Source organism: Monodelphis domestica, chromosome 5, assembly GCF_027887165.1.
Source record: "Monodelphis domestica isolate mMonDom1 chromosome 5, mMonDom1.pri, whole genome shotgun sequence".
Classification (NCBI taxonomy): domain Eukaryota; kingdom Metazoa; phylum Chordata; class Mammalia; order Didelphimorphia; family Didelphidae; genus Monodelphis; species Monodelphis domestica.
Window position 1 is genome coordinate 49,596,046 of NC_077231.1, and position 27,641 is coordinate 49,623,686.

Sequence of the window (27,641 nt, forward strand, 5' to 3'; positions counted from 1 at the left end):
GCCTCCTGAAGGGATGAATGTGTTTATTTTCTTACTTCTCATAGGATATTTTGGTGCCATTTAAACTGGAAAATTTATAGCTTAAGGTTGCAAAAGCAAAAGTCTTTAAATGATATACATGTCAAGGAGTAAATCAATAAAGGGCTATTTTGTTTTCATTAACGGTGAATATGGTTTATTAGGGTCAAGGTTCTGTCAAGCAAGCCAGAGTAGTATCCTACTTCTCCCCTCCTCATACTGTTCTTAATTTTTCTGTGCTGTTTCCATACTCTGCCATTCCCATCAACACCTACCTCTCCTTGTCTCCCTAGCTTTCTTACTTCTACAACAGAGATTTAAGAGATTTCTCTGGGAACTCTTAAAATTCACAATGCATTCCAATATCTCTTGTGTATTCCACTAGCTTGCTAAAAATCCATGCATTGTTTATACAAGATAACATTAAGTAACACTTTGCACTGCAAAAAGAGGCAATAAAAATCAACAGCTAACTGGTGGATGTCAGTGGTTTTCCCCTATCGAGACTGAAATAAACTATTTGATTTAGATTGAAATTGTTGTTATTTATTTTTCAGCTCAGAACCTAATTGACTCCCTTCAATCATATCCTTGTGCCTTAAAAAAATATGTTGGGAATGTAAGTAAAGTTTATGTTAAGGGGTTAACCTTCAGGATTAAGGCTTCTTTATTCTACTGTCAAGCGCATAGGCTGCTTCTTTAGAATCAAATAACTTTGTATTACTCAAAGAACATTTAAAACGACACATGTAAAACACAGTCGAATTGCTTGTTGGCTACAGGAGGAGGGTTGGGGGAGGGAAGGAAAGAACATGATTCATGTAATTATGGAAAAATATTTAAAATTAATTAATTAAATAAATAAACTTTAAAAATTTTCAGAAGAAAAAAAAGAACATTTAAAATATTATTGCTTATGTCTCATAACCAAACTAAGTTTCATATGAATAAGTGTAAGAGTTAAATTAATGTGCAAATACTTCAAGTATTATTTTTTAAAATTTATCATCTGACAAAATAGAACCATGTGACTAAGTTTTTCTACCTGCTCAAAAATCCCTGCTCCACCAAGCTGAGACAGGAAGGAAAAGAAAGAAACAGAGAGATGGACCTCCACCCAATTTATATTCTGTCTACATCAGCATGTAACAACAGGAAGTGAGTGGGGATCTGGGAATTTTTTTTTAGGGTTTTTTTTTAAACCGTTACCTTCTCTCCTGGAGTCAGTACTGTGTATTGGCTCCAAGGAAGAAGAGTGGTAAAGGGCTAGGCAATGAGAGTCAAGTGACTTGCCCAGAGTCACACAGCTGGGAAATGTCTGAGGCCAGATTTGAACCTAGAATCTCCCATCTCTAGGCTTGGCTCTCAATCCACTGAGCTACCCAGCTGCCCCTGGGAATTGTAGTTTTTAGGGTAACAGATTCTAATTTCACAATCTCCCCTGAGATCCTTTGGAAAACTGGTCTCTCCAGTGGATCTTGTAAACATAACCTACTTATGAATAACAATAATTTGGGGATAAAAGGGAATGGAACAAAGCCAATGATTGCTAGGCACATTGACAAAAAGCAAATTGGGGGTAGTCCCCTTTGGCATAAGAGCATACATACAAAATAAATGTGTTACAATCCCTCACAGTTCAATTTCACTACAACCCAAAGTTCATTCTGGATCTTTTGGTGCAGTGTGAGCTTTCTGTAGGCATCTCCATGGTGCCTTCTCCAAGTAGTTCATTTCCTGGATTCTGGGAGGTAGCAAGTTTCTTAACTTATATAAAACTAGAATTTTATGACAATTACACAATCCCCCCCCTGAGGCTCATAACTTTGGTGGAGCGGGCATTTTGAGCAGGTAGAAAAACTTAGTCACATGGTTCTATTTTGTCAGATAATAAACTTTATAAAAATAATACTTGAAGTATTACATATTAATTTAAATCCTACATTCATTATGACCAGAAGTGGGGTTCAGAACCCTTGATTCTCTCTGAGTAGATTTATTTGAAAAGAAACCACATTTATCCTGTCATGGGCTTTTTGCTACCCTCCCTTCCCCCCCACCAGGAATTCTCTTCAGAGCTGATTCTTGCTGCTAACTTCCTAGGTGGTCCCAGCCACCTGCTCCTGCTGATCCTGCCTCCCTGATTGGTGAAAGATTGTATATTGACCCTTAAATAAGGTTGGTAATGTACCAGTTTGTTGTGGCTGCTTCTCCCTCCAGGGGTAAGATGACTACCCTCAGGCCTGCAGCTTTTAGAAATGCAAATCTGACTTCTTGATCTTAACAACAGGTTTATTAAAGTTAATAATTAGGATTGGGTAAGGGATGGAGGGGTAGGGAATTTCCCTAGGCTAATAAAACCCTATCCCAGAACCTGCTGACCGGCAAGGGTCTCTTCAGCCTCTAACACTGTTGGAGCTACTCTGTCTCCCTCTCTGTCTAATGTCCCCAAATTCCTGTCTAGCTGCCCTAGTCTGAGCCCATTCAAATAGTCTTTGATTAATGTTGCAGATCTAGTTGCTGAATCAGGAGTCAGGTGATAGGACTGATCTAGTCACCAAATAATGCAGACTAACAGTGCAGAGGTAACTTAGCAGATCAACTCAGTCAAGATGGTATTTTCTCTTCTTAGGAGTTCAGCATATATCACTAGAAAAAGGAACTTGCTGGCTGGAATCTCAAAGGGACAACCAGAAACCAAATAGGAGATTAACAAGGATCACAAGCTGGATCAGAGGGAGAACTAAGTCCAGAGGCTGTGACCTCTCTCACTGCTTCCTCACTCTCCTCCTCCAGGCTGACAATTAATCCCTTGAGAACACACTCTCAGAATTGTAAGAGTCCCTTCTCCACATTCTGTCTTCTGCAATCCATCCAACTCCTGAATCTTCACTCTGCAAATTTGCATTTTTTCCCCAAATTCCTTCATTTCTTCCTTTCACTGGGTGGTCCTTGTGGAGCCATTGCTTCTGTCACTCTTGTTCCTCCTACTTCTGCTGCTGTTGCTGTCTCTATTGCTGTTGCTGTTGCTGCTACTGCTGATTGGAGGCATTCTCTAGAAGCTTGGAAAGTATAAATCCCTCTTTCCCTTAGATTGCCAACATTTGAGTGCTTGCTTGCTGCTTGCCTTGGAATCTCATCTGTGTTTCCCTTGGGCAATAATTAGCCTCCTAAATGGCTTTTACCTGAGGAGACTTCTCTACACTCTTAATTCCCTATCCACATGGCAGGGAAAGAAAGTTGCTCCCTGGCATTTTACCCTAGGGGGGAGGGGAAGGAAGGTTACTCTTCCAAACAGGAAATAGAATTGCAAGCATGGCTCACTCTATGAAAGTGAAGTACATTACCTATCTCAAACAGCTCCCAGTTTTAGGATGTCTTTTCTTCCTACCATTCCTGGGTGCAATGGCCCTTGTGATTAGCTTCAATAATCCTGAGATTCAGGGGAGAAATTCACCTCTATACACCCCCTTGCCATTCTAGTCTACCCAGTCTGTATAATACTTCCAATATGGGATTCCTTCATACTATGTTCATGGTGGAATTCTCCTTCACTATGGGAGATCCCAGGGGTGTGACTAAAAAGAACCTAGATGGATGATGATACTACAGAGGGGAAGGAACCTTTAAGAGTCTGGAGGTGCATTTTAAGCCTTTACAGACTCCATTGTTTTATGAAAAATATCTGTTTTGGAATTGGAAAAAAAGGAACTCTTGAATTCAGTGCTATATCCTGTCACATATATTGTGTTTTCTGATTGCTAATTTTTTTGTTTTGTTTTATTTTGTTTGTTAAGTTCTGTTACACTATGCCACTTTAAGTTACTGTGATTTGACAATTAGCTATATGTGCTATGTCTTATTTGTACCTCCCCATATGACTGAACTGGAGAAGATACCATTATAAAAGTACCTTTGAGTTGTTTGTAACAAGAAGTAAGGGTCCATTTAGTAGCTAAAGTGAAGTGTTATAGCAATAATCCCACCTCCATATTTATAGAAATGTAATGGATGAGACATATAAAGACATGCCTTTTAGGGTTGTTAAAGTCTCATATCAGAGGAGCTAGGAAGGCTTTCCTAGTGCATGATACTCCTGGATGGGACCATTTCCCATGAAAGTCCAAATAGCTTCTGAACGATTTTTAAGTCTTTAGCTTAATCTATCTCCACCAGAATGATTTAGATTCTTGGTGACATTTTAGACCCAAAAGGTTTTCTTGAATTAGCTGCTATACTACTATTTTTTTATAAAGTTATTTTCTTAGTGAAAATTTAATGCACCCTAAGATGATGCTTGTGTTTGTCAACACCCTTCTCAGAGGGAACTGTATAATTGTCATAAAATTCTAGTTTTATAAAAGTTAAGAAGCTTGCTACCTCCCAGAATCCAGGAAGTAAACTGCTTGGAAAAAGCTCACACTGCACTGAAAGATCCAGAATGAATTTTTGGGTTGCAGTGACATTGAACTGTGGGAGGTTGTAACACATTTATTTTTCATGTATACTCTTATGCCAAAGAGGACTCCCCCTAATTGGCTTTTTGTCAATGCACCTAGCAATCATTGGTTTTGTTTTAATTCCCTTTTATTCCCTAATTATTGTAATTTATAAGTAGGTTATGTTTACATGATCCATTGGGGAGACTAATCTTCCAAAAGATCTCAGGGGAGATGGTGAAATTAGAATCTGTTACCCTAAAAACCATGATCCCCAGCAAAACTACAATTCCCAGAACCCCACTCATTTCCTGTTGTTACATGCTAATGTAGACAGGATATAAATTGTGTGGAGGTCCATCTCTCTGACTCTTTTTCTTCCTGTCTCAGCTTTGGAGGAGTGGGGATTTTTGAGTGGGTTAACAAAAACAAAAAACCCTTAGTCGCGTGGTTCTATTTTTTTCAGATAATTTAAATCTTACATAAGAGGGAGGCAAGACCAGTAGAATGTAAGATCTCTGAAGACAGTATGCATTTCACTTTTTTATTTTTTTAAAAGTGTGATCTTTGTATAATTCTCTTTTACATAGTATGAACAACTGTATAGATTAAAATTAATATTCAATACTCCAAGTATTATTTTAATATTATGTATTGAAATCCACTTAGAGCAGAGAGAAATTAAAAACAACCAGAGAAATTAAAAAAAACAAACAGAGAAAAGCCAAAAAGTCACTCCCTCCTTCACACTGATACCAGCCCATAAGACTAGGTGGGCAGAAATAGAAACTCAAAACTCCATCCATGCAAGGAGATGCACAAACAGGAAAAGGAAAAGGGGATTGTGGGAAATGTAGTCTTTAGGGTTCAAGATTCTAAATCAATACATAATGAAAGTATTTATTATCTTTGTGTCTCTGGGTTTTGTCAATCTCAGTAATCATGCCAGATCTTTTGGAAAGAGAGATTTGTAACCACTCCATGTCGTTTGACTATTAACCCAGCGAAAACAACCAAAGGAACCCAAGTGGTTAAAGAATATCTATAGTTCTGATTAGGCCAGGTAGGTGGCACAGTGGATAGAACCCCAGTCCTAGAGATTTGATTTCAAATTCAGGCTCAGAACCTTACGAGATAGTTGACCCTGCTCAACTTACTTCGGTATGGGTACCTCAATTTTCTCATCTGCAAAATGAGTTAGAGAAGGAAATGGCAAACTATTTCAGTATCTTTGCCAGGAAAACCCCAAATGGAGCCATGAAGAGTTGGACACAACAGAAACCAATGAACAACAAAAATATTTCAGATCACAATATGCAATTGACTAGATAGCCTGTAGGGCTCATCCATCTGTGTGTCTATCTGGAACACTCAATAAAAAAGGAGAAGTTGAGTGCTGAAGAAACATGAGAAGAGTGGGCTTGAATGGCTTTAAGCCATTGCAAAATTTCTTTATTGATTCCAAACTTCTTGAAGCCAAGGTCTTCCTTTTATACTAAAATATGGATCCAATAAATGGAACAAAATAATCTTCAAAGACCTGAACATTATAGAGATGACAATAAAGCAGGGGCATAGTGGAGATTAAGGTAGCTAAAACAATCAGTGGCCAACTTAGAAGACACAGACAAGAGTCACTTTTGTTGAGTAGGTCTGGATGACCCATTACATGCATCACTGGGAGTAATATGTGAATGAATGAGATCATAGATGATTTTGAGTATCTGAGAGTCCCTCTGTGTGTCTTATATGGTCTGAATGAATGTAGTATTTGATGTTTATCATGTGCAAAATAATATACTATGTGCAACCAGGTGACATAGTAGATAGAGCACTGGACTTAGATTCAGGAATACTCATTTCCATGAGTTTGAATCCTGCCTCAGACACTTACTAGTTGTGTGACCTGGGAAAGCCACTTAACTCTGTTTGCCTTGGTTCCTCATGTGTAAAATGAGCTAGAGAAGAAAACAACCTAATGTTCCAGCATCTTTTCCAAGAAAACCTCCCAAAATGAGATCACAAAGAGTCAGACATGACTGTAAATACTCAACAACAACAACAGGGTTATATAGTATAAGAATATCAAAACAGTAAATTAGTCTGCTTCCAGGAGGCTTACATTGTAACGGGAGGGACATGACTTCAGCTACAAGTTAAGTGCTAAGGTCCCTTGCATGGTCTTTAGAATGCAGAGGCAAAATGGATTGCTAAGTAATTTCTAATGAAAATCAAATCAGTTTCTGATTATGAACCATTTGACACTTTCAAAGCTTTTTGTCGCTAGAACATTCTTTTCTGGGACTTCAGTAGCTGAGACTGCAGCACCCAAAGCATAAGATGACATGCTACAATTATCCAGGCAACATTATTGTTATTATTAAGTGCCTGCTCTATGCTAAGCACCAGTACAAAGAAAGATAAAAGTAAAAGACAGCTCTGCTCACAAGGTGCTCACAGTCCAGTGGTAAGCAAGCATACAAACCTTATGCAAATCAAACCACCTAAAGGATATATTGGAAATAATCAGTGCAGGAGAGCATTTGAATTGAGACAGATTGGGAGAGACTTCTTGGGAATGCTCCCTAGGATAATGTCTGTGAAGGCTGAATTGGAAACAGGCCTGCCAATCTGGGGGATATAATCCCTCTCAGGGTTCTTGAGCTTAGCTCATCTCTGGCCTCCAGTCAAAAGCTGGTATTGATGGTGGTGATGAAAATGAACCCCAAATCTGTAGGGATCGTTCTACCAGTGATGGCTGCAGGGCATAGGGCTGGAAGCAGGACCAGTCTCCTATTTGGTACTAGATACTGCTATTCCTGAAGCTCAGGGCCCTGGGCTGTCTCCATTGGTGTTTGTGGTAGTTGAGGTGGTGGTGGGAATTTGACTTGCCTAAAACAACCCCCCTCCTTGGTCTTTCTCAGAATGCCTTGCTACTTCAGCCAGTACACCCTTAAATAACACTTGTTTTTGAATGATTGTCACTATTTTGCAATGAATAGTATTATTGTTATTGTGTTGTTGTTTCTCCTGACATTTTGTCTCTCTTTTGAAGAGCTGACCAAGTCCCACTAAGATGCCATAAAATAATTTTAAATTGAAAGAACAGAAAAAACACATACGTGCAAAGAATATTATTTTTTCATAGACATAACAAAGTCTTCTGTTCCATAGATCAGAGTACTTAAAAATAAGTGATGACCCTAGAGGTCATATAATCTACACCCCTTATCCCATTTTGATAGACGAACTTAAAGTCAAAGTTAGTTTAAGTAATTTTCCCATGTTCATGCAGTTTATAAAATAACATATTGTGGATCTGAATTTAAGTTCTCTTTCTCCTGATGTTTGTTACAGTTTATGGCTCTCTGACAATTCATATTTTTTCTAAGCCTATAATTTAATCCATGAAAGGAACTTCCAGGTGGAGATACTCCTTCTCGGATTGTCAAGTCAAAGCTTCCTGTCTTAGAGGGTGTCTTGAGCCTATAAATATGATTTATCTTTGATCATACAGCTGGTATGAGCAGAGGCAGGACTTGAACCTAGAACACTTTCCTGGTTTTTTTTTTTTCCAAGGTTGATTTACCATGTCACATTACTCACTGCAATCTCTGACCACTTTATTTCTCTGTTTTCTTAAGTCATTTACCCTGCTGTGGTCTCTCACATATTTCTCTTCCCAGGGACTAAGCATAGCCATATGCTCTCCTTTGTCTTTGACTAGCTTATCTGAATGAACCATAGGAGATATAGAGCATTGGACTCAGAGTAAGAAAGCACTGATTTCAAATGTGACCTTAGACATCACTAGCTGTGTGAGACCCTAGGCAAGTCACTTAATACCTGTTTCTTCATTTGTAAAATGGAAATAATAATAGCATCTAAGTGTCAGGGTTGTTGTGAAGCTCAAAAGAGATATTAAAAAGCACTTAGAATAGCACCTAGCACATAGTAGTCACTTTATCGGTATTAGCAACGATTTTTATTATCATTGTTATTTTCTATTCCTTCCTTTCTACACCCCCACTGTCTCCATTGTCTCTGTTAGCTATGATGTTATAAAACTATGCTGCCTTTGCTGTTAAAGTCTGAAAGAGAGTGCCTACTGAACCTACTGAACACTAATAGTTAAATGTCTGCTTTTGAATGTGACTGCAGGAGAGTTTTGAATCAGAGTGGTACATGATGCATCAGGTGTGTTATTAAGAGCAAGGAAGAGGTTTGGGATACATCCCAAGTTTTCTTGCTGCCAAGAAGGACCACCATGACACCATCCTTTGTACCACTGCCAAAATAATAATGATAAAAATCATCCTAATGGTTTGCATGAAACATGAGTCTGCGTAGTAGGATGATTGTTTATCTTTCTGGACCTATTTTGTTGGTAAAAAAAATCTCTTTACTTATGCAATTCTACAACTTATCATCTGAGAAAATAGATTGTGGCATTGATAGGTTAGGTGTCCTGACCAGAGTCAGTACTTTCCCGAGGTGAAGCCACCTCCATCAAATGTTCCTAGGCATGATATTTTAAGTTCCTATAATTTTTATATTAAATATGAGTATCTATTATAAAATACATATTTTAAAATGTTTGTTTATATTTCTACTTCCTTGAATATGACATATTCATTCAGTCAACTAGCATTAAATTCCTCTAGTCCCTTCGCCCTCCACTCCCATCATGTTCTCTTCTTTTTCTTTCTTTACACATCCTGCTCATTGGCTCAATTCCCACTTCTTCAATTAGGCTTTTCTAGACTACTATAACTGGCAATAATGTAAATCTTTATCTTACATGAAATTTCTCAACATTTAAGAGTGCCTGCAGTATTTCTTTTCCTATTTTAGATTGCTATTTATTTTATTTTTTGTCATTGAAATGATCATCTGTTTTATTTCTGCAAATTAGGAAATGGTAGGTTTTTTGAGGGCAGGGAATATTATGTCATCCTTCTTGTTCCTCAACAGTGTTTTGCAAATAGGAATAACTTCGGAAATATTTGATTGCTATGCATAAGCTAAAATTTTTTAAAAATGAACTCATGACTATAAATTCTTTAAAAAATTTAAATCTCTAGGGGGCAGCTGGGCAACTCAGTGGATTGAAGGCCAGGACTAAAGTTGGGAGGTCTTAGGTTTAAATCTGGCCTCAGACTCTTCCCAGCTATGTGACCCTGGGCAAGTCACTTAACCCCCATTGCCTAGCCCTTACCACTCTTCTGCTTTGGAACCAATACACAGCATTGATTCTAAGACAGAAGGTCAGGGTTTTTTAAAATCAAAATCTCTGAATTATTTTATTTTTTAAAAATTTTATTGATTACACTTAAATTCTCAGTTATCTCACCCACTCCTTGTGCCACACCATAGAAGGCAATACCCAAAACAACAGAAAAAAAAAGGAAATGTAAATTATGTCTTTCATATTTTTTATCTGTTCTTTATCTGGATATAGATATTCACAAGTTATTCTTTAAATATTAATTCTTTAGCTTCATATAACATTCTCTTGGTTTTACTCATTTCATTCTTTATTATTTCATGCAGGTTTTTCCAAGTTCATTTTTAAAATTAATCTGCTCATCATTTCTTATGATGAAGTAATAGTCCATCACAATTATATACCACAGCTTGTTCAACTATAGCCCAGTTGTTGGACATCCCCTTGACTTCCAGTTCTTTGCCACACAAAGGGAGATACTATAAATATTTTGGAAGATAAAGGTTCTTTTCTCTTTTCCCCTGATCTCTTTGGAAAACAGAACCATCTGTTGGTGGGTGAAAGGGTATTCACAGTCTTGTAACCCTTTAGGTGTAATGCCAAATTGCTCCCCAGAATGGTTGGACAGCTTCATAGTTCCACTAACAATGTATTATATTTTCCCACATCCCTTCCAAAATCTGTCATTTTGTTCTTTTATCATTTTAGCCAATCTAATAGATGTGAGATGAAATTTCAGAATAATTTTGGTTTGTGTTTCTCTAATCAGTAATGATTTATAGTATTTTTGTATGCCTATATATATTTTTGATTTCTTCATCCAAAAACTGTCTATCTTTTTTGATCACCTATCAGTTGAAGAATGACTCTTATTCTTATAAATTTGATAGACTTTTCTATATATTTTAAATCTAAGGCCTCTGTTCAAGAAACTAACAATCCCCCTCCCCCTTAGTATTTTGCTTTTCTTCTAATTTTGGCTACATTAGTTTTATTTGTATAAAACATTTTAATTTGTTTTCATCAAAATTATCTATTTTATATTTCACAAAGCTTTCTATCTCTTGTTTATTCCTAAATTCTTCTCCTATCCTTAAATATGATGGGTAGTAGGTTCCTTATTCTTCTAATTTGCTTATAATATCTCTATGTCTAGATCAGGTAACCATTTACAGCGTATCTTAGTGAATGGTGTATAGCGATGGCAAACCTTTTAGAGACCTTAGAGACCCAGTGCCCAAACTGCAAATCTCACATGGCATGGGAGTCAACTTACCCTGCCTTACCCCAGACAGGAGAGGGAGGAAGCACTCCCATTGGGCTGCTGGGCAGAGGGGAGGGCCATGTGAAAAACATCCTCAGGTGTGTGTAGAGTTAGAGGGGAACAGCCCACTCTGGCACACTCTAGCATGCATGCCATAGGATCCCCAACACAGATGCAAAATATTGGTTTTTACCTACTTTCTTCCAAACTACTTCTTATCCATTTTGTCCCATCTATTTTTGCCAAATTGTGACTTCGTTTTCCCCAAATTTAGACCTATACTTTTATCAAATACAAGGTTACTATAATATTTTGCTACTGTTTGTAGTGTCTGTTCTGTTTCATTGATCTACATTTTTATTTCTTAGCCAGTACAAGATAATTTTAATAATTACTGTTTAAAATCTGGTTCTACTAGATCTCCTTCCTTTACATTTTTTTCCTTAACTCTTCTAAAATTCTTGAACTTTTATTGTTCCAAATCAAATTTGTTTTACTTTTTTCTAGATTGATAAATTAATTCTTTTGTAACTTAATTGGGATAGCATTGAATAAGTAGATTTGCTTCGGTAGGATTGTTATTTTAATTATATTGGCTCTGTCCACCCACTAACAATTATTCAGTTATTTTAATATAACTTTATTTGTGTAAAATGTATTTTATAATTATGCTTAGGTAGTTCCTGGGTTTGTTTTAGCAGGTATACACTAAGTATTTTATTCTGTCTGTGGTCATTTTAAATGGAGTATATGTATTTCTTCCTATGGATATTTGTTATGGAGATATAATATAATAATGCTGATGATTTATATGTGTCTATTTTATATCCTGCTACTTTCATAAAATTACTGATAGTTTCAACTAACTTTTTAGTTGAATCCCTAGGATTCTCCACATATACCATCAAAATATCTCCCAAAAGAGATAGTTTTGTTGCCTCTTTACCCATTCTGATTCCTTCAATTTCTTTTTCTTCTCTATTGTGCTTGCTAGCATTTCTAATACTAATATTAAATAATATTGGTGATAATGGGCATTCTTGTTTCACTCCTGATCTTCTTGGGAAGACTTCTAGTTTATCTCTATTACAAATAATACTTGCTGATGGTTTAAGTACATTCTTCTTATCATTTTAAGAAAAAAAATCCATTAATGTCTATGCTTTCTAGTGTTTTTTTAATAGGAGTAAATGTTATATTTTGTCAAAGACTTTCTCTGCATCTACTGATGTAATGATATGATTTTTGTTACTTTTGCCATTGACATATTATATTGATAGTTTTCCTTGCATTAAACCATTTCTGAATCTCTGGTAAAAATCCTGTTTGTACAATGCATAATCTTTGTAATATGTTGTTTTAAAATTCTCTTTAAAAGTTGAAAGAAGATATATTATCAAGTCAAAATAAAAATGTATTTTGAGTAATAAAACTTAAATAATTCTATAAACAAATTTTAAAGTGATGCCCTCAAAAGTATTCTCTTAGTTTATGTTGTCTTATAGAACAATAACATTTGATGATTTTATAACTTTAAATATGATTTTCAGTGATAATACTTCGAACGCTAGAAAGCATATAAATTTTTGTCTTGGGCTTTATGTAAGTTTGTTTTGTAAAAGAGAAGTTGTAAATATTGATCTTGAATTTCTCCTCTTTGCCAAATTATTCTTAGTTGTTTTTTTCACTTACATTTTCTTTGAATATTTATGAGTTAGGGAGCCATGTTGCAATGTAGATCTTACACTGATGAATTATTTTCATGAAAGATTAGCAGTTGCAGAAGTCACGAATGAATGTTATGCTTCAGGAAGGCTAAGCAGAAGCATTTTTCAATTGTGTTACATAGAGCCTTGTGCTTAGGCTTCTGGGGGCTGCTGAATTAGGCAATCTCAAGTGACAGTCGTGTAATGTATGAGGGTGCTAGCATGGCACAAGCAGTAGCAAGTACTTCCTGCCCACAGTAATTTAAACATAGTCAAACATCCAAAAGTACTTTATAAAGAATTTAATTAAATGGGCAGTGGAGTAAAGGAAGTAGTCATTATCTCTTTAGCAGCTCATTTTTTCTTTGTTGTGGTTACTGGGCCAAATAAACTGTAGCAACAGGATGAGAAGCAAAGCTCGATTCTTGCTCCCCCCCCCTTTTTTCTTCCCAATGCTTTAACTTATTTGCACCCATGACTGTCCCTTTCAGCTAAGAAAAGACAAACTGAGGGGGAGGAATGTAACATGTTCTTCAACTTCCAATCTGACACTATTGCTAAGTATCTTTATATTGCACAGTAGGAAGTTGGACTTTCTGACATCAAAATAATCTGTTACCTATAGGTGTAAAAATGTAACCTTGGTTACTCGATGGAAGGTTTTATTTTAATTTTTGTCTTTTGGCTGAGAAGTAGAGAGGCTTGTATCTTTTCAAGTTCATCATCATAATGATGCCTTCCATTTTGCATAGAACTTTCATGATTTATCACTTATTTCTATGGTAATTTACAGTTAACAATTTTTTCTTACATCAAAATTATGAACTATGGGACTTAAGTATTGTCATTCCCATTTTTTAGATGTGGAAAAATGAGCCTTAAAAAGTTGAAATGACTTGTCTTGGTCATACAAGTAAATGGGAGATGTGGTACTTGTCTTCTGGTCTTCCAATGCCAAGGGTAACTTTCTTTCTACAGCACACTTTCTTATAGACGGGAAAAATAGAGCCCTTTTGTATTTAACTCAAGTGCCTAATACAAAACTCAAGCATTTCCATAGTTGATTTGTTATATTTTTAAATAACATATGCATATATATGTACATATATATATTATTGAAGACATTACATATAAGCCTTAATGGCTTATGACTTCTCTAAGGCAATGGGGAAATTCATGATGTGGAAGGGACACCTGCATTATGTATTGTTTCATCTTCACTTATCCCCCATCACCCTTTGATTGGTCTAGAGAATTGTATATAGATACCTAATAATTATAAGAAAATGTCATATGTATGTACATGTACAGGTACATGTATGAATGAATATATGTATATACACGAACTATTAGAAACTATGATTGCTTTGACATCTTATTTCATATATTTCATAATTCCAGAACCTCCTTATATCAGCATCAATTAAGATGAATTCCCATGTCATGGGAAGAAACACAATAAGGTATCACCCCACTTGCTAAGTAGGATGATTTAGTTTTTCTAAGAAGATATTTGTCCATAAATATTATACCTCAGTGGTCATTTGATACCAGATTCTTCAGTCAATATTTGGAACCATTTTTTAAAATAATAATAATCAATAGTAATAGTGATAATCATATGTATATAATACTTTAAGATTTACAATATTCACAACAACCTATGAAGTAAATGCTATTTTTATCTTCATTTTGCAGATAAGGAAACTGAGTTCTCAAGAACTTAGATGTCACATCTCAGATTCTGCCTTTTAAGAATCAGAAATAGAATTCTAACTCAGGCCTTCGAGACTCTAAGTTCACACCACTAAAGACCAGCTGTGGCACCATTTATACTCTGTGTGTGAAGGGAAAAAAGAATAAATGCATTTGTGGCGCTCTGTGAGCTAAAGCTAGGATGAACTTTCTGAATCCATTTAGGTATTGTAGTTATCATTTTAGAGAAATCTTGGGAGGAGACATTTTAAAATGTGATAGATAATTAAAATGCCAAGGATTTTGAGATTTAGTTACCAATGCAAAGTTTTACATAAACTTCCTGTGGAAGGTTGGGAGAGCAAAACTGTAAATTAGAAAAAAATTAGAATAATTGTCTTGCCATTTAGAAACAAACTGAACTGAAAGGAAATGTTAATGACTGGAACTTGAGTGCTAATATGTATACTTTAAAGGTTTTCTTAGTGATTTTGGTCATGAACATTATAGAACATAGTTATTTTTCCTTCTGATGTTGCTATAGTTTAATTCAATTCAATAATTTTTATAGATGTATGTCGATGCCTGCTATGTACAAAGTATTATTCTTGATGCTTTGAGATATTCCAGTATACATAAGAGAATCCTTTCTATCAAGAAGCTCACAGTCTAGTATGGGAGAAAAATAAATATGTCTATAATGTCTCTTTTCTCAACACCATCCTTTACACTTTCACTGATACCAACCTGGTTTAGGCTTTCATCACGTCTTATCTGAATTTTAAAAATAAATTTAGTAAATATCTTCTGATTCCTCCAAAAATATAAAACTCCATTGTCAGACTAATATTATTTCAAAAAGAGGGTAGAGACTTGATCATGCTGTTTCTTTGCTAAACATGCCCATGACTCTCTATTGCTTATCATATTAAATTCACACTTCTCATCCTGGAGTTCCACAGTCAAGTTTCAACTTGCCTTGAGGACTTCATTGTATACCCCTTTCCACACTCTACTTTCTTTAGAAAGTAATACTGCTCTTTACCTCTGACCTAAATTGTCTCTCTCTCTGGCCTTAATATCTTTGCATATTCCTTTTTTCATACTTGGAATGGTCTTTTGCCACAAATCTGTTTCTTAAATCTTTTGCCTTCTGTAAATCTCATATGAGAGTTCAACTCTTTCATGTAATTTTTGCTCTATCCTCTTTCCTGTTCCTTAAGAGTATCGCTTCCCATTCAAACTCTTTTCTGTGCTTATTATATTATATAAAATAGTTTTCTGAAATCAAAAGCAACTCAGGTCATCAAATCTCTGTTTGACCATGGGGACATAAATTAGGTACAATAATGGAAGGTATAATAGAGAACCTGCACTCAAATCCCAACTCTGCGTGACCTTGGACAGGTTACTTTAAATCTCTGTGATTCACTTCAGACTAATTTTTCTTCCAGCTCTTGCACTTTGATTTTGTGCCTTTCTATGATCTTATGTTCTATCTGGTAGTCCAACTTCCTAATTTTAGAGAAAAAGATATAGAGCTTCCCAAAGGGTAAATAAATTTATTAATCCCATACAGGTAGCAGAGTAGGAATACTTCGTAACACAGATATTAATCTTGCCTCTGGTGGAAGACCTCAAGGAATGGGTTACCTACTGCTTTCAAAGGCATATTTTATACTTTTGAACACTGATTATGTTGAAGAGTTTTCTCTTTCATCAAGACTAAACCTACCTTTGCAACTAACTGGGTCAAGCAAAAGAAGTCTAATCCCCTTTCCTCATTACAGCACAGCCCTTTAAAAACTTGAATATAGCCAGCTTGTCAACCCTTATCTTGCCTAGTTTAAATAGCCCTAGAACCTTGAGGGTATGTACAGATATCCCTTCCACATCACAGAAATTAAGGGTCATGGTGTCTGTATAAAATTTTTTGGCTCTCCTTTCACACCAGTAAAGAAGTGGATTTTTTCTTTTTTTTCTCTTTTTTCTCTTTTTTTTAATTTTAATTTTATAGTATTTTATTTGATCATTTCCATGCATTATTCATTAAAGACAGATAATTTTCTTTTCTTCCCCCCACCCCCCGTAGCCGATGCGTGATTCCCCTGGGTATCACATGTGTTCTTGATTCATGTTGTTAATATTTGCATTAGAGTGTTCGTTTAGAGTCTCTCCTCTGTCATGTCCCCTCAACCGCTGTAGTCAGGCAGTTGCTTTTTCTCGGTGTTTCTACTCCCACAGTTTGTCCTCTGCTTATGGATAGTGTTTTTTTCTCCTAGATCCCTGCAGATATCTTATAATAGAGTTGTAAATCTTTAGTTGAGTATTTTAACTTTAAAAAAGAAATTATATATCTATATGCATATATATGGTATTAAAAGATAAAATGTTGAGATTATATAATACTATACATACATTTTATGCACTTCTGAGTTTCTAAACTTTTTTCATGTTATCTGATAACCTTCATGTGTTACCTGTGGCTTCCTCAAAACTCTCCTCAAATTCCCATTTCATTTCTTGTGCTGATGAAACTGCAATGGGGAAATTCATGATGTGGAAGGGATACCTGCATTATGTATTGTTTTATCTTCACTTATCCCCCATCACCCTTTGATTTATCTAGAGAATTGCATATAGATACCTAATAATGCTAAGAAAATGTATTTTGAGTGAGAAGGGACTGTGGAATTCACTGAGCCTAGCCTCTGATTTTACATATGAGAAAACTGAGTTGCAGAGAGGTTAGGATGACTTCCTCATAGTCAAACAGCTAATGTATCTGAGTCAGGATATAAACTCAGATCCTCTTGAATCCAATTCCAGTGTTCTGCCCACTTTCTAAATCGACCTTTCCCTATTTAAGAAAAAAGTTTGTTTGAATATATAACCTTAGTATAAGGCAGAATGCACTAAGTGAGCGTACAAACAAAAAGCCTTGGGATTCCAGAGAAACCACATCCATTTGGGGCAACTAGAAAGAGTTTCTTGGAAGATGAAGGGAAATCGCATGCTTCTTCAGGGATTTTGTGACTGGGATTTCCCTACTGTGGATAGATAGTCAACCTTACAGCGGATCTTACTTATATTATACTTTAGGTTATCTAGGAGAAATGTAGACCATCTATACAGAAACATCAGATATTGTCAGCATTCAGAGGAAAGAGACTAGGGGAAATATCCTGGAGGAGGTGGTGTTTGAACCGACTTTTGAAAAATGGGTAGGATTTGACAAGAGGCAATAACATTATTTTTAATATGGCCTTTAAAATTCCATTTCATATTCCTTGTGAGTTTGCCATTTATCCTGATACTAGCTTGTATGTAAACCCAAATATTACGTTAAAGATGATAAAATTGGGGAGAAGGCATAGTGGAATGATTAAAAGTAAAAAAAATAGCAGCACTTGTTCAAATAAGCTCAGAAGGAGGAGCTGACCAAATTTGATATCAAATTCTTTCTTGATAAATAGAGTAACTGATAGTGGGAGTGTCAGGAAAAGAGATGTATTAAGCCCAGATTAGAAAAGCTCATAATAAATGGGAAGAAAAGAATGAATTATAGCTGGGAACACACATACATGCACTCACAGAGCTTGTGATTTATTTCTTCACTATATCTCCTCCTTTACATTCTTAATGTATCTCCACCCCTAAATCTAACTCCAACGGAGAAAAAAATACTCTCAAGAAGAGAAAGAAAGAAAATTTGAAAACAAGAGAAATATATTTTTTACACCTTATACATTGCTGTATATGTATATATTATATTTGTGCTGTATGAATATATATCTATGTTTTAAAAGTTTTAATATTTTGCTTATGAGGTGCTATAGAATGCAACCAAGTGGCATAGTGTAAGGAATGTCAGAGTTAGAGTCAAGGAGACTCATCTTCGTGAGTTTAAGTCTGACCTGAAATACTTAGTAACTGTGTGACTCTGGGCAAAGCCTTGTTTGCCTCAGTTTCCTCATGTGAGTTTAAGTCTGACCTGAAATACTTAGTAACTGTGTGACTCTGGGAAAAGCCTTGTTTGCCTCAGTTTCCTCATGTGAGTTTAAGTCTGACCTGAAATACTTAGTAACTGTGTGACTCTGGGCAAAGCCTTGTTTGCCTCAGTTTCCTCATGTGTAAAATGAGCTGGAGGAGGAAATGGAAAACCACTCCCATATCCATGCCAAGAAAATCCCAAAAGGGATAATGAAGTGTCAGCCAGGACGAAAGAGGAAAAACAAAAATAACAAATAGAGTTCAAATAGAACTAAACTTAGTATTATACAGATTTATCTATATCTTGAGTCAATCATGTCTTTCATATCAAAACTACATAACAAGCTTAATATAACTTAGCTATTAGGATCGTCTGACTCATTTATACATGCATATTTAATGTGTCATAACATATGTAGTGATTTCACAGCCTTTGAGATGATCACAACAAAATGAAGCTTAAACCTAGACATTTGCTATTTGTCTAGATAGTCCTAGTGTTTTTTCAGTGTTTGCTCTTTAAAATGTTCAGGGGAAAATTATTACATGTACTTTCTCTTACAAGTAAAGGTTACATTATTCATTATAATAGGAGGTCTATGTCTTTACTGTTGTCTTACTTCATTTTATCTCAAAAAGATGAAGTTGATGTAAAAATATTTTTCCTCTTTGGTTTTGACCTTTCTTTATTTTACATGGATTACATAAAGTAAGCTCCAAAATATCTACTGTGGGGTGTAGTGTGAGTCAAAGAAAAGCTAAGTTAAAATTAGAGTGCAATTCCTTGGCACATGCTATTGTTCAGTCGTTTTTGACTTTATGTGACCCCATGGACTTTTTGTCCATCGTGTTTTCTTGGCAAATATACTGGAATGATTGCCATTTCCTTCTCCAGTGTGCTCCTATTTTGCAGATGAGGAACTGGAACAAAGAGAGATTAAATGACTTGCTCAGGATCACACAGCTAGGAAGTATCAGAGGTGAAATTGGAACTCAGGTCTTTCTGACTCCAAGTCTGGTATTCTATCCAATGTACTTCCTAGCTGCCCCAGCCTGGCACATCATTTGCTTTTTTGATGTTGATGTTATGACACAATTTCCATCCTTTCCATGCAGTTGAATTTCTCAGAGATTGCATTGAATTGTTACTGTATTAAATTAAATTCATGTTGCCAAAGGTGCACTGCATTATAGAAGCAAGCAGACATGACTCCTGCACCACGAGGTTAATACAATGCAATTCAACACACTTTTGTTGAATCCCTACCTTACAATATGTGGTGTGCTAAGTGCTAGGCGTAGAAAAATGAAGCCATCTTTTAACCCCAAAATACTTAATGTCAACTTGAGGGATGCCATATAACCTCAGCGCAGCACTCATCAAAACCGGGACTCTAATTATCATCATTACCCATAGGGATTTATTGAATACTCTCGTTGGGCAGAAGAGTGTTGTACTGGCTCCATAGAAGGCAGGCAGTATAAAATAGCATTTTTACTCTAGAACACGTTTGTGCTTCAGTATCTATTTCTCCACCTCATATTTTTTGATTTGGTACTTGGATGTCCAACTTCAAATATGCTGGCTCAATCATTTTGCCCACTTGGTCAAAGTCAGTGACACCTACTAGAAACTTACCTTCCTCCATCAGACATCTGGTACCCGTATGCTCCTTTGTTATGGCTCCCTCATCCTGATTTCTTTATCTAGAATCTGTTTTGGTACTGCCTCTGTACTGCATGGTGTCTGTACTCAATTATTGTCTGGTGACCTTATGAGTAGTATACAAATGCCAAGAAATGTAGTGGACTTAGTCACTTTTTTAGCTTCAGATTTATCATTGTAATATTTTTTAAAATTCCAATTTCATACTGATGCCCATATCTGTGCCTCTTCTTCACACAAGGCTTCAATAACAACCTCCTTTAAAAAAAGAAAAAGAAAAACATCTCTTTTCTGTCCTTATGGCCATACTCAAATACCAGGGTTATCATAAAGACTTCTTTAATTGCTTTCAAGTGAATATAATTTTTCTCTTTTCTCCATCCCTAACTTGTTTGGATTTATTTTTCTTTTTTAAACCCTTACCATCCATCTTAGAATAAATACTAAGTATCAGTTCAAGGCAGAAGAGTGGTAAAGGAAAGGTAATTGGGATTAAGAAATTAAGTGACTTGCCCAGGGTTCCATAAACTTGGAAATGTTTAAGCCATATTTGAACTCAGAGCCTCCAATCTCCAGATTTAGCTCTCTATGCACTGAGCCACTAGTTTACCCCATGACAATTTTCAATACAGTTCTTTATTATACCTTGTGTTATCTACATTTGTTTGTCTTTTCCCCTGCACTTGATTTCAAAGTTCTGGAGGGCAGAAACTATGCCTTTCCCAATTTGGTTTTATTTTCAAGTCTGACTCAATGTCTTTTAGAGAATAAAATCTCACTAAATATCTGTTGAGAGAATAAATATTAAACATGGCACATCATAGTCTTTCATAGAGAAATATCAAAACTTAGGATCAAATTTTGGTGTTGGAATACCTTTTAGTGATAATCTAAACCAACCCCTTTACATGGTAGGGAAGGATGCTGAGACATAGAAAAGCTACGTAACAAGCCCAAGGTTACAGTATATTTCCTGACATTGCCAGACCTAGAGAGTTCACAATCCAGGAATCAGAACTATATAAGAAATAGGTCTTAAAATGTATATGTGGTATGACATAAAAATGAAGCCCCTTTTATGAAGGGAAGAATTCAATTGTCTCCTAAGTAAACTGAATCTATTTTCTTTTGGTGTTTCCTATAGATTTTTCATCATGGATTGCTGCTTCATAAGGAAGGCTTGATTTGTTTAAATTTATTAAGATGGATCTTTTAGGTACAACACTAGTATTTCCAGGTCCCTGTGCCCTTAGGTGTGTAGGTATACTCTGATGAATGAAATGAACTGACTTCTACAAATGGACTGAAAGTGCCTACCATCATATGAACATGATATGTGTTATAAAAATCCTATTCTGTTCAGAACAATCATTCCCCTCATTGTGATCTCTGGATATTTCTAGAAAAATAGATGTCTAATTCAGGAATTTTTGTAATAAAACTTCTTTTTTTTCTTCCTTTCTATTTCTAGATCTTTTAGCTGTGCCTAAGCATCCATATGCTGCCATGGAGAACTGGGGACTAAGTGTGTTTGTGGAGCAAAGAATACTGCTGGATCCCAGTATTTCATCCATTTCCTATTTGCTGGATGTCACAATGGTCATTGTACATGAAATATGCCACCAGGTATGAGAAAAAAAAGAGGGCTAGGCGCAAGTACATCTTGTTAAATGAGTGAAAACTCCAGATGATTTATCAAGTATTTTGATTAGGGGCCGACCTAATATCTCATTAAATCAGTTGCTTTAATTACATGCAAAGCGCTGTGTTGTTTTACCAGAAGATGTGCCCTTTTCTTGGCTGACTTTACAAACACAAAACAAACATACGGCAAATTGCTCTGATCAAATACCATAAACGAGCTGCCTTTCTTTAGCTTTGTTTAGATAGTGAAGTGGCAGTCCTGCCCAGACACCTCCTTGGAGACCAAGTTCAATCTCTGCTCTTTACCAACCTGCTTTTCCTTCCTTTCGATTACACTGATTGGTGTATATATCTGGTAAGCCCAGTGATAGGCCTCGAAAGTGATTTATTGCAAACCTCCAAGATGCAGACTGAGTTTTGGGTGCGTGTCAAAATTTGCTCTTGCTCAAATCAATTTGTTATTCCCTTTCTCTCAACACAGAGCCACTTAGGAAGTCTTTTGCTTACTCAGATATGGACTGTCTCTTCACAAATGATAGTCATTTTGGGGGGTGGGTGGGGAGAGTGTAGTGTATGTGGTATTCCAAGAAAGAATGTTTGGTACTCATGTGCATTAATCTACATTAATCTACATCATGGTAAATCACTGATAAAAATTACTTCATACTTTTTTTATTTATTAATTCTTCTCTTGGACGAATCTCATTATGGGCATTCTGCATTATTTAGTAGAAGCCAGTCATCATGTCTGTCTGTGGGTATATATATATATATATATATATATATATATATATATATATATATATATATATATATATATATATATTTATCTTTATGTCTCTAAGGAGCTATATAATACACACATATGTGATATTATTATAATTTTTTTCAGAAGAGGAAAATAACACACTAAATGATTTTTCTAAGGCTAAATAGCTAGTAACTGTAAACTCATGATTTGAACTCAGATCTCCTGACTCTAAATCCAATAATCTTTCCCCACTACCATGAAGTAAATTATTTGAGTAATTATAAACCCAGGAGATGTTGTACTTTGCCCATCCTATAAAGAAGCACATGGGCAGACACTGACAAATCAAAAGCCAAAGGACCCTTTTAATCACCTGCTCTTCCCACAAAGGTCAGTTTAAGAGGGTTGGTGGTTATTATAAGATATTATAATTCTTATGTATATTTTTATCTATGTGATAAACTTCTCCAGAGATATGCTCCTATATCCATTACTCTTTTGGACATATTCTTCTGGGCATAGACATATGGGCATGTCTCCTTAGGCATTTGGAGATATAGAGATGTGGATATATCTAAAAATATCTCTGATTTAATTAGTAAGGGGTCCCTCAAGATGGGAAAGAGCTCTATCAATCCTCATAAGAAACACTGCTCATAAGTATTAAAGAGAGAATTTGAAAGCTTCCTACAATACCATTTCAGAATTTATTTTTAAAAATATTATAAAGAAGTTTGCTAGACAAATAATTGCAGATCTTAGTTTAGAACAATTGAAATCTTAAGTGTTTCACTCAAATAGCTTTTCTCTTCTGTGAGACCAGATGTTTTTGAAAGGTCATAGATCATGTCTGAACCAAATGTAAATGAATCCATCTTCTAAGGAATCATAAAGAAATATGTTAATGTTGGAAAGTTAATCTCTATTTTCTAATGCCCATCTGTTGAATTAATAACAAATGGACAGATGGGGCAATGAGGTAGCATAGTGGATAGAGCATCTGGCTTGGAGTTGGGAGGACCAAGGTTTAAATCTGGACTCAGACACTTTCTAGCTGTGTGACCCTGGGCAAGTCACTTAACTCTAAGTTCCTAGTCCTTATCGCTCTTCTGCCTGAAAACAGATAATTAATATCCATCTTAAGACAGAAGGTAAGGATTAAAATAAGGATAAAAAAACCAATAACAAATGGATATAGACACTGTGGTGATGTCCTCTTGTAGTCATCTACCCTTTTAAAGTGACCCTCATAAGAAAATCATGTAGTCAGAAGAGTTCTTTGACCTTTATCTGTCCAGGTGCTTCTTTTTTATGAGCTACTCAAATCCTTGGGTTCATGGTACTGTAGGAGGATTGTTAGATGTGGAGTCAGGAGACCTTAACTTGAACCATGGCTTTATCGTTTCTAGCTACCTAGCCTTGGGCAAATACTTTGTGTGTCTGAACATTATTTTCCTCTTCTTCAAAATGATTCAAAACAATATATCCCAACTAAACAGAGGGGACCATGAAGAATCCATGAAGGATCCATTATTTAATCAGCATGGAGAACTTCTGGTGTGTTAAGTCTCCCTACCAGTGCTGATCACAAGCAGCATGTCTTAGATATGCTGTAGGGAATTGTTGGAGGCACAATAAGATTAAGTGACTTTCCCAAGGTCACACAATGTTAAAGGTAGGATATAATCTCAGACCTTCATGCATCCAAGCCCACACTCAATCCACCATCCTATACCACTTCTATTATTAAAAAATAGTTTTTTTCTAAATCTTAATATGACCTATAAATATAATTACTTGTTATTAGGCACTGATGCACTGGCATAGTGCCCCTTCTAGCGCTAAATCATTAATTTTATGAAGTAAAATGGAAGAAACTTTTAAGTACTTGCTGTGTGCTGGGCATTGTGCTAAGCACTTTACAAATATGCCATTATGACATTATAATCCTAATTTTATTGCTAGAAGGCTCATCAGATTACCTAGCCTAATCATCTCATTTTACAGAGGAAAAAACTTAAATTGTTTCCAAGAAATTTAAGTGACTTGCCTGGTAAGAGAGTGTGGCAGAGCTAGAAATAAAATCAATGCCACCTAACCTTCTGTCAAGTGCTCTCTTCACCATAATATGCTGCTCTCCATGTAAACTGGGTTTCTTGAGGAAATCAGTGATCAGGCATCTTTCTCTCCAGTGGTTGAAGGTTTCTACATTTCCTCCTAGGTGGAGGTTTGGCGGGTGGGGGAAGACGGGATGACTAACTACATCAATTTCAATTGATTGTTGAATCAGTCTAATTCTTATATATCTGGTTCTGGAATGTTGTGAGTGTGACATAATGACTATTGCATTTGTCTTATAGTGGTTTGGTGACCTTGTGACTCCGGTCTGGTGGGAGGATGTATGGCTGAAGGAAGGCTTTGCTCACTATTTTGAATTTGTTGGGACTGACTACCTCTACCCAGGCTGGAATATGGTAAGCTCAGTTTTTTTTTAAATGCTACTAGGAAGTCCTGGGGAAAGGTTATTTTCTGTTGCCTTATGTTTATATTATAGCCAGAGATGACTAAAAAATGCCCAGTGGTGCATGCAAGGATCAGATGTCCAATAAAGCAAAATCAGGAGGTGTAAAATCATTTGACAGCATTCCAAGATGGTTATCTTTCTTGCTACAAAAGAAATGAGGTCAAATCTGTTATACCCAAATCCTAATACAGAACTCATTTCTCCAAGTCAAACTTTCAAATTTTGTTACTAGAAAAAGAAAACTATTTGTCAAATTTAGGTCAATAAAATATAAAAGGGTTAACTGATCTTTAAAAAATTATAATATTTTATTTAAAATGAGATCAGGCAGGAATGTAATTGAAAATTGGTAGAAGTATTTTGAACATTTTTAATTACAGACACGTGATATTTTGAAAAGAACTTGTGAAAAAGGGATTATGTTAGCAAATAGCATTTATTAATATCTTACTCTATATAGTTATACCCTAAACCCTTTATCAGTGTGAGCTGGGAATATGTCATTTCTAAAGCAGTGCTATCTCTGTGACATGTCAGGGATGACATTTTGGGGGTGTTTTGAATAACTCTGAATTTTCTCTCTGTTTGTCATATTCTGTCACAGTTACCCCAGTTTATTAAATGTAGGTGACTGAGTTTGCATTAAGTCTATCCAAGATAGAAGTTGTTTGGGAACCAAGCTATGAATTTATATTAAGTGGAACTTTACTGTAAGCTTATAAAATAACTAAATTTTCTTAGGCCTCCAAAGATGGCACTGGCTTGATCACCCCCGTGGATTAATATAAGGCATACTATGAATGAAATCATGATTTTCACTCTTTTTTTGCATTATCCAAAACATTGATGGACTGATGTTCCATGACATAATTATAAGTACATGATTGGGTGAAGAGCAGGTGCCAAGGTAAAATAAATAGAAGGGCATCTGGAACTGTTCCTGGATGAATTTCTCTCATAAAACTCAATATATGCTCTTAATGAGAGAGAGATGTTAGTTATGTACTGGATAAACTAAACCTTATTGTGCATTATGGGTACATAAACAATTTCTCATTTGCCTCAATATAATTCAAATACAGATTTTTATTTATTGCATGCTCCGTTTAGTCCCATATTTATATGGACATGTGGCTTGGTAATAAGTAAGGCCAGAGTTGAAGATATTGTTGAGTATGATCTTTTATTTTTATGGATTACCTTGTGTTGATATGGAAATTAATTAAGTGATACAAAATATTCTGAAGAAAAAAGAGCTAGTTATTTGCTAGAATGTGTTACTTTATTATGGAACATTTGAAATAAAAAATAGTATTTAAATAAACTAAAAATATTTTTGAAATGTATCCTGCCACTTCTTTCTAGGTAAGCCTTTTTATTTTTTAACTACCACACTTAATTTTTTATCATGCGTGGATCATTTCCAAAATTTTGATTTCATTATGAAATAAGCTGCTTTATTAGGAAGTCTTTGACTTCTTGGGTTCTCATAGCTGGCTATCTATCCATCATTATGAAAAATACATTTTAAATGAAAAATTAATCCTAAGAATCATACATTCAATGGTGTCTTAACTTTTGATGATTTTAGTCTAGTGATATGCCATAACTCTCAATGTTTTCATGGTAGATTTTAACTTGAATCATTCATTCATCTTATATCTATTCAATGAACCTCCAAATTCAGGTCTTATGAAGAAATGCATTTGGAGAATTTAATTGGAAATGGACATACCATGTAATTGGCATGTCTGAAAGCTTGTATTTAATAAGAGACAGGATGCATTAGAGAGACAAAAATCCTCAGGGTAACCAAAGTATAAAGAGTTAAATCTCACAAACTGAACTAGTATGTATATAGGAAGAAATACAAAATCCCAGGGCTACAAATAGTCATAATGTTCTTAAATTATAAAAGTAACAACGGAAAAGATATGATCCATCATCATAAATTATAAAACTAGTAGAAGGCAGACAAAATGTTAAAATATGTAGAATTGGAGGCATTCTTATTTGTATCTCTTGCCATAATATTTCTCACATGTATCTCCTCTCTCATCATATGGCTACCACTCTATCTCCAGATCTCATTCCCCTTTGTCTGGACTATTGGAATACTCTCCTAATTTATCTTTCTGTTTCTAGTTTTTCCCATCCTGAATCATCTTTCAAATTACTGACAAAATGACTTTCGGAACTACATGCATTCCTCCCTCCCTCAATAAACACTCATGGTTCCCTATTACCTGTAAGACCAACTTTACCTTCCCTTGTGGATATCTAAACTGTGTGGATATCTCAACTGAGTCCCTTCCAATCTTTTAATACTTTCCTCCTTTTTACTTATGCTATGGTCAAGCCAAATCATCTTGTGCTTCATACATAATATTTCACTTACAACTTTCTTCATATCTGGAAATCATCACCTTCTTAGAGTTACCTCTTAGAATCACAGATTTTCTTTAAGGTTCAGCTCAAGTACCCCTTTTTACACGAAATCTTTCCTGATCCCTCTAGCTGCTATTGCCCTCTCCAAAATTGTGTCAATTTTATAGATGTCTATATGTGCAAATGTTGCATCTCCTACTTGAATGTAAGCTCCTTGAGGGAAAAACTATTTCAATTTTTCTTTTATGACCCAAACACTTCTCTCAGTGTCTGGAATATAGTAAGTTCTTAATGTATCTAATGTATCTAATGTATCAGGTTTGTCT

At 35.5% G+C, this 27,641-nt stretch overlaps 1 protein-coding gene across 1 annotated transcript in view; it reads left to right on the forward strand.

The window, feature by feature from the left end:
* Positions 1 to 27,641, forward strand: part of TRHDE (thyrotropin releasing hormone degrading enzyme) — a 463,529-nt gene that overhangs the window by 212,801 nt on the left and 223,087 nt on the right. The window contains exons 4-5 of the mRNA XM_001370518.5: positions 21,480 to 21,634; positions 24,764 to 24,877. Of these exons, the coding sequence (XP_001370555.4) occupies positions 21,480 to 21,634; positions 24,764 to 24,877 (269 nt within the window). The remainder of the gene's footprint in view (positions 1 to 21,479; positions 21,635 to 24,763; positions 24,878 to 27,641) is intronic.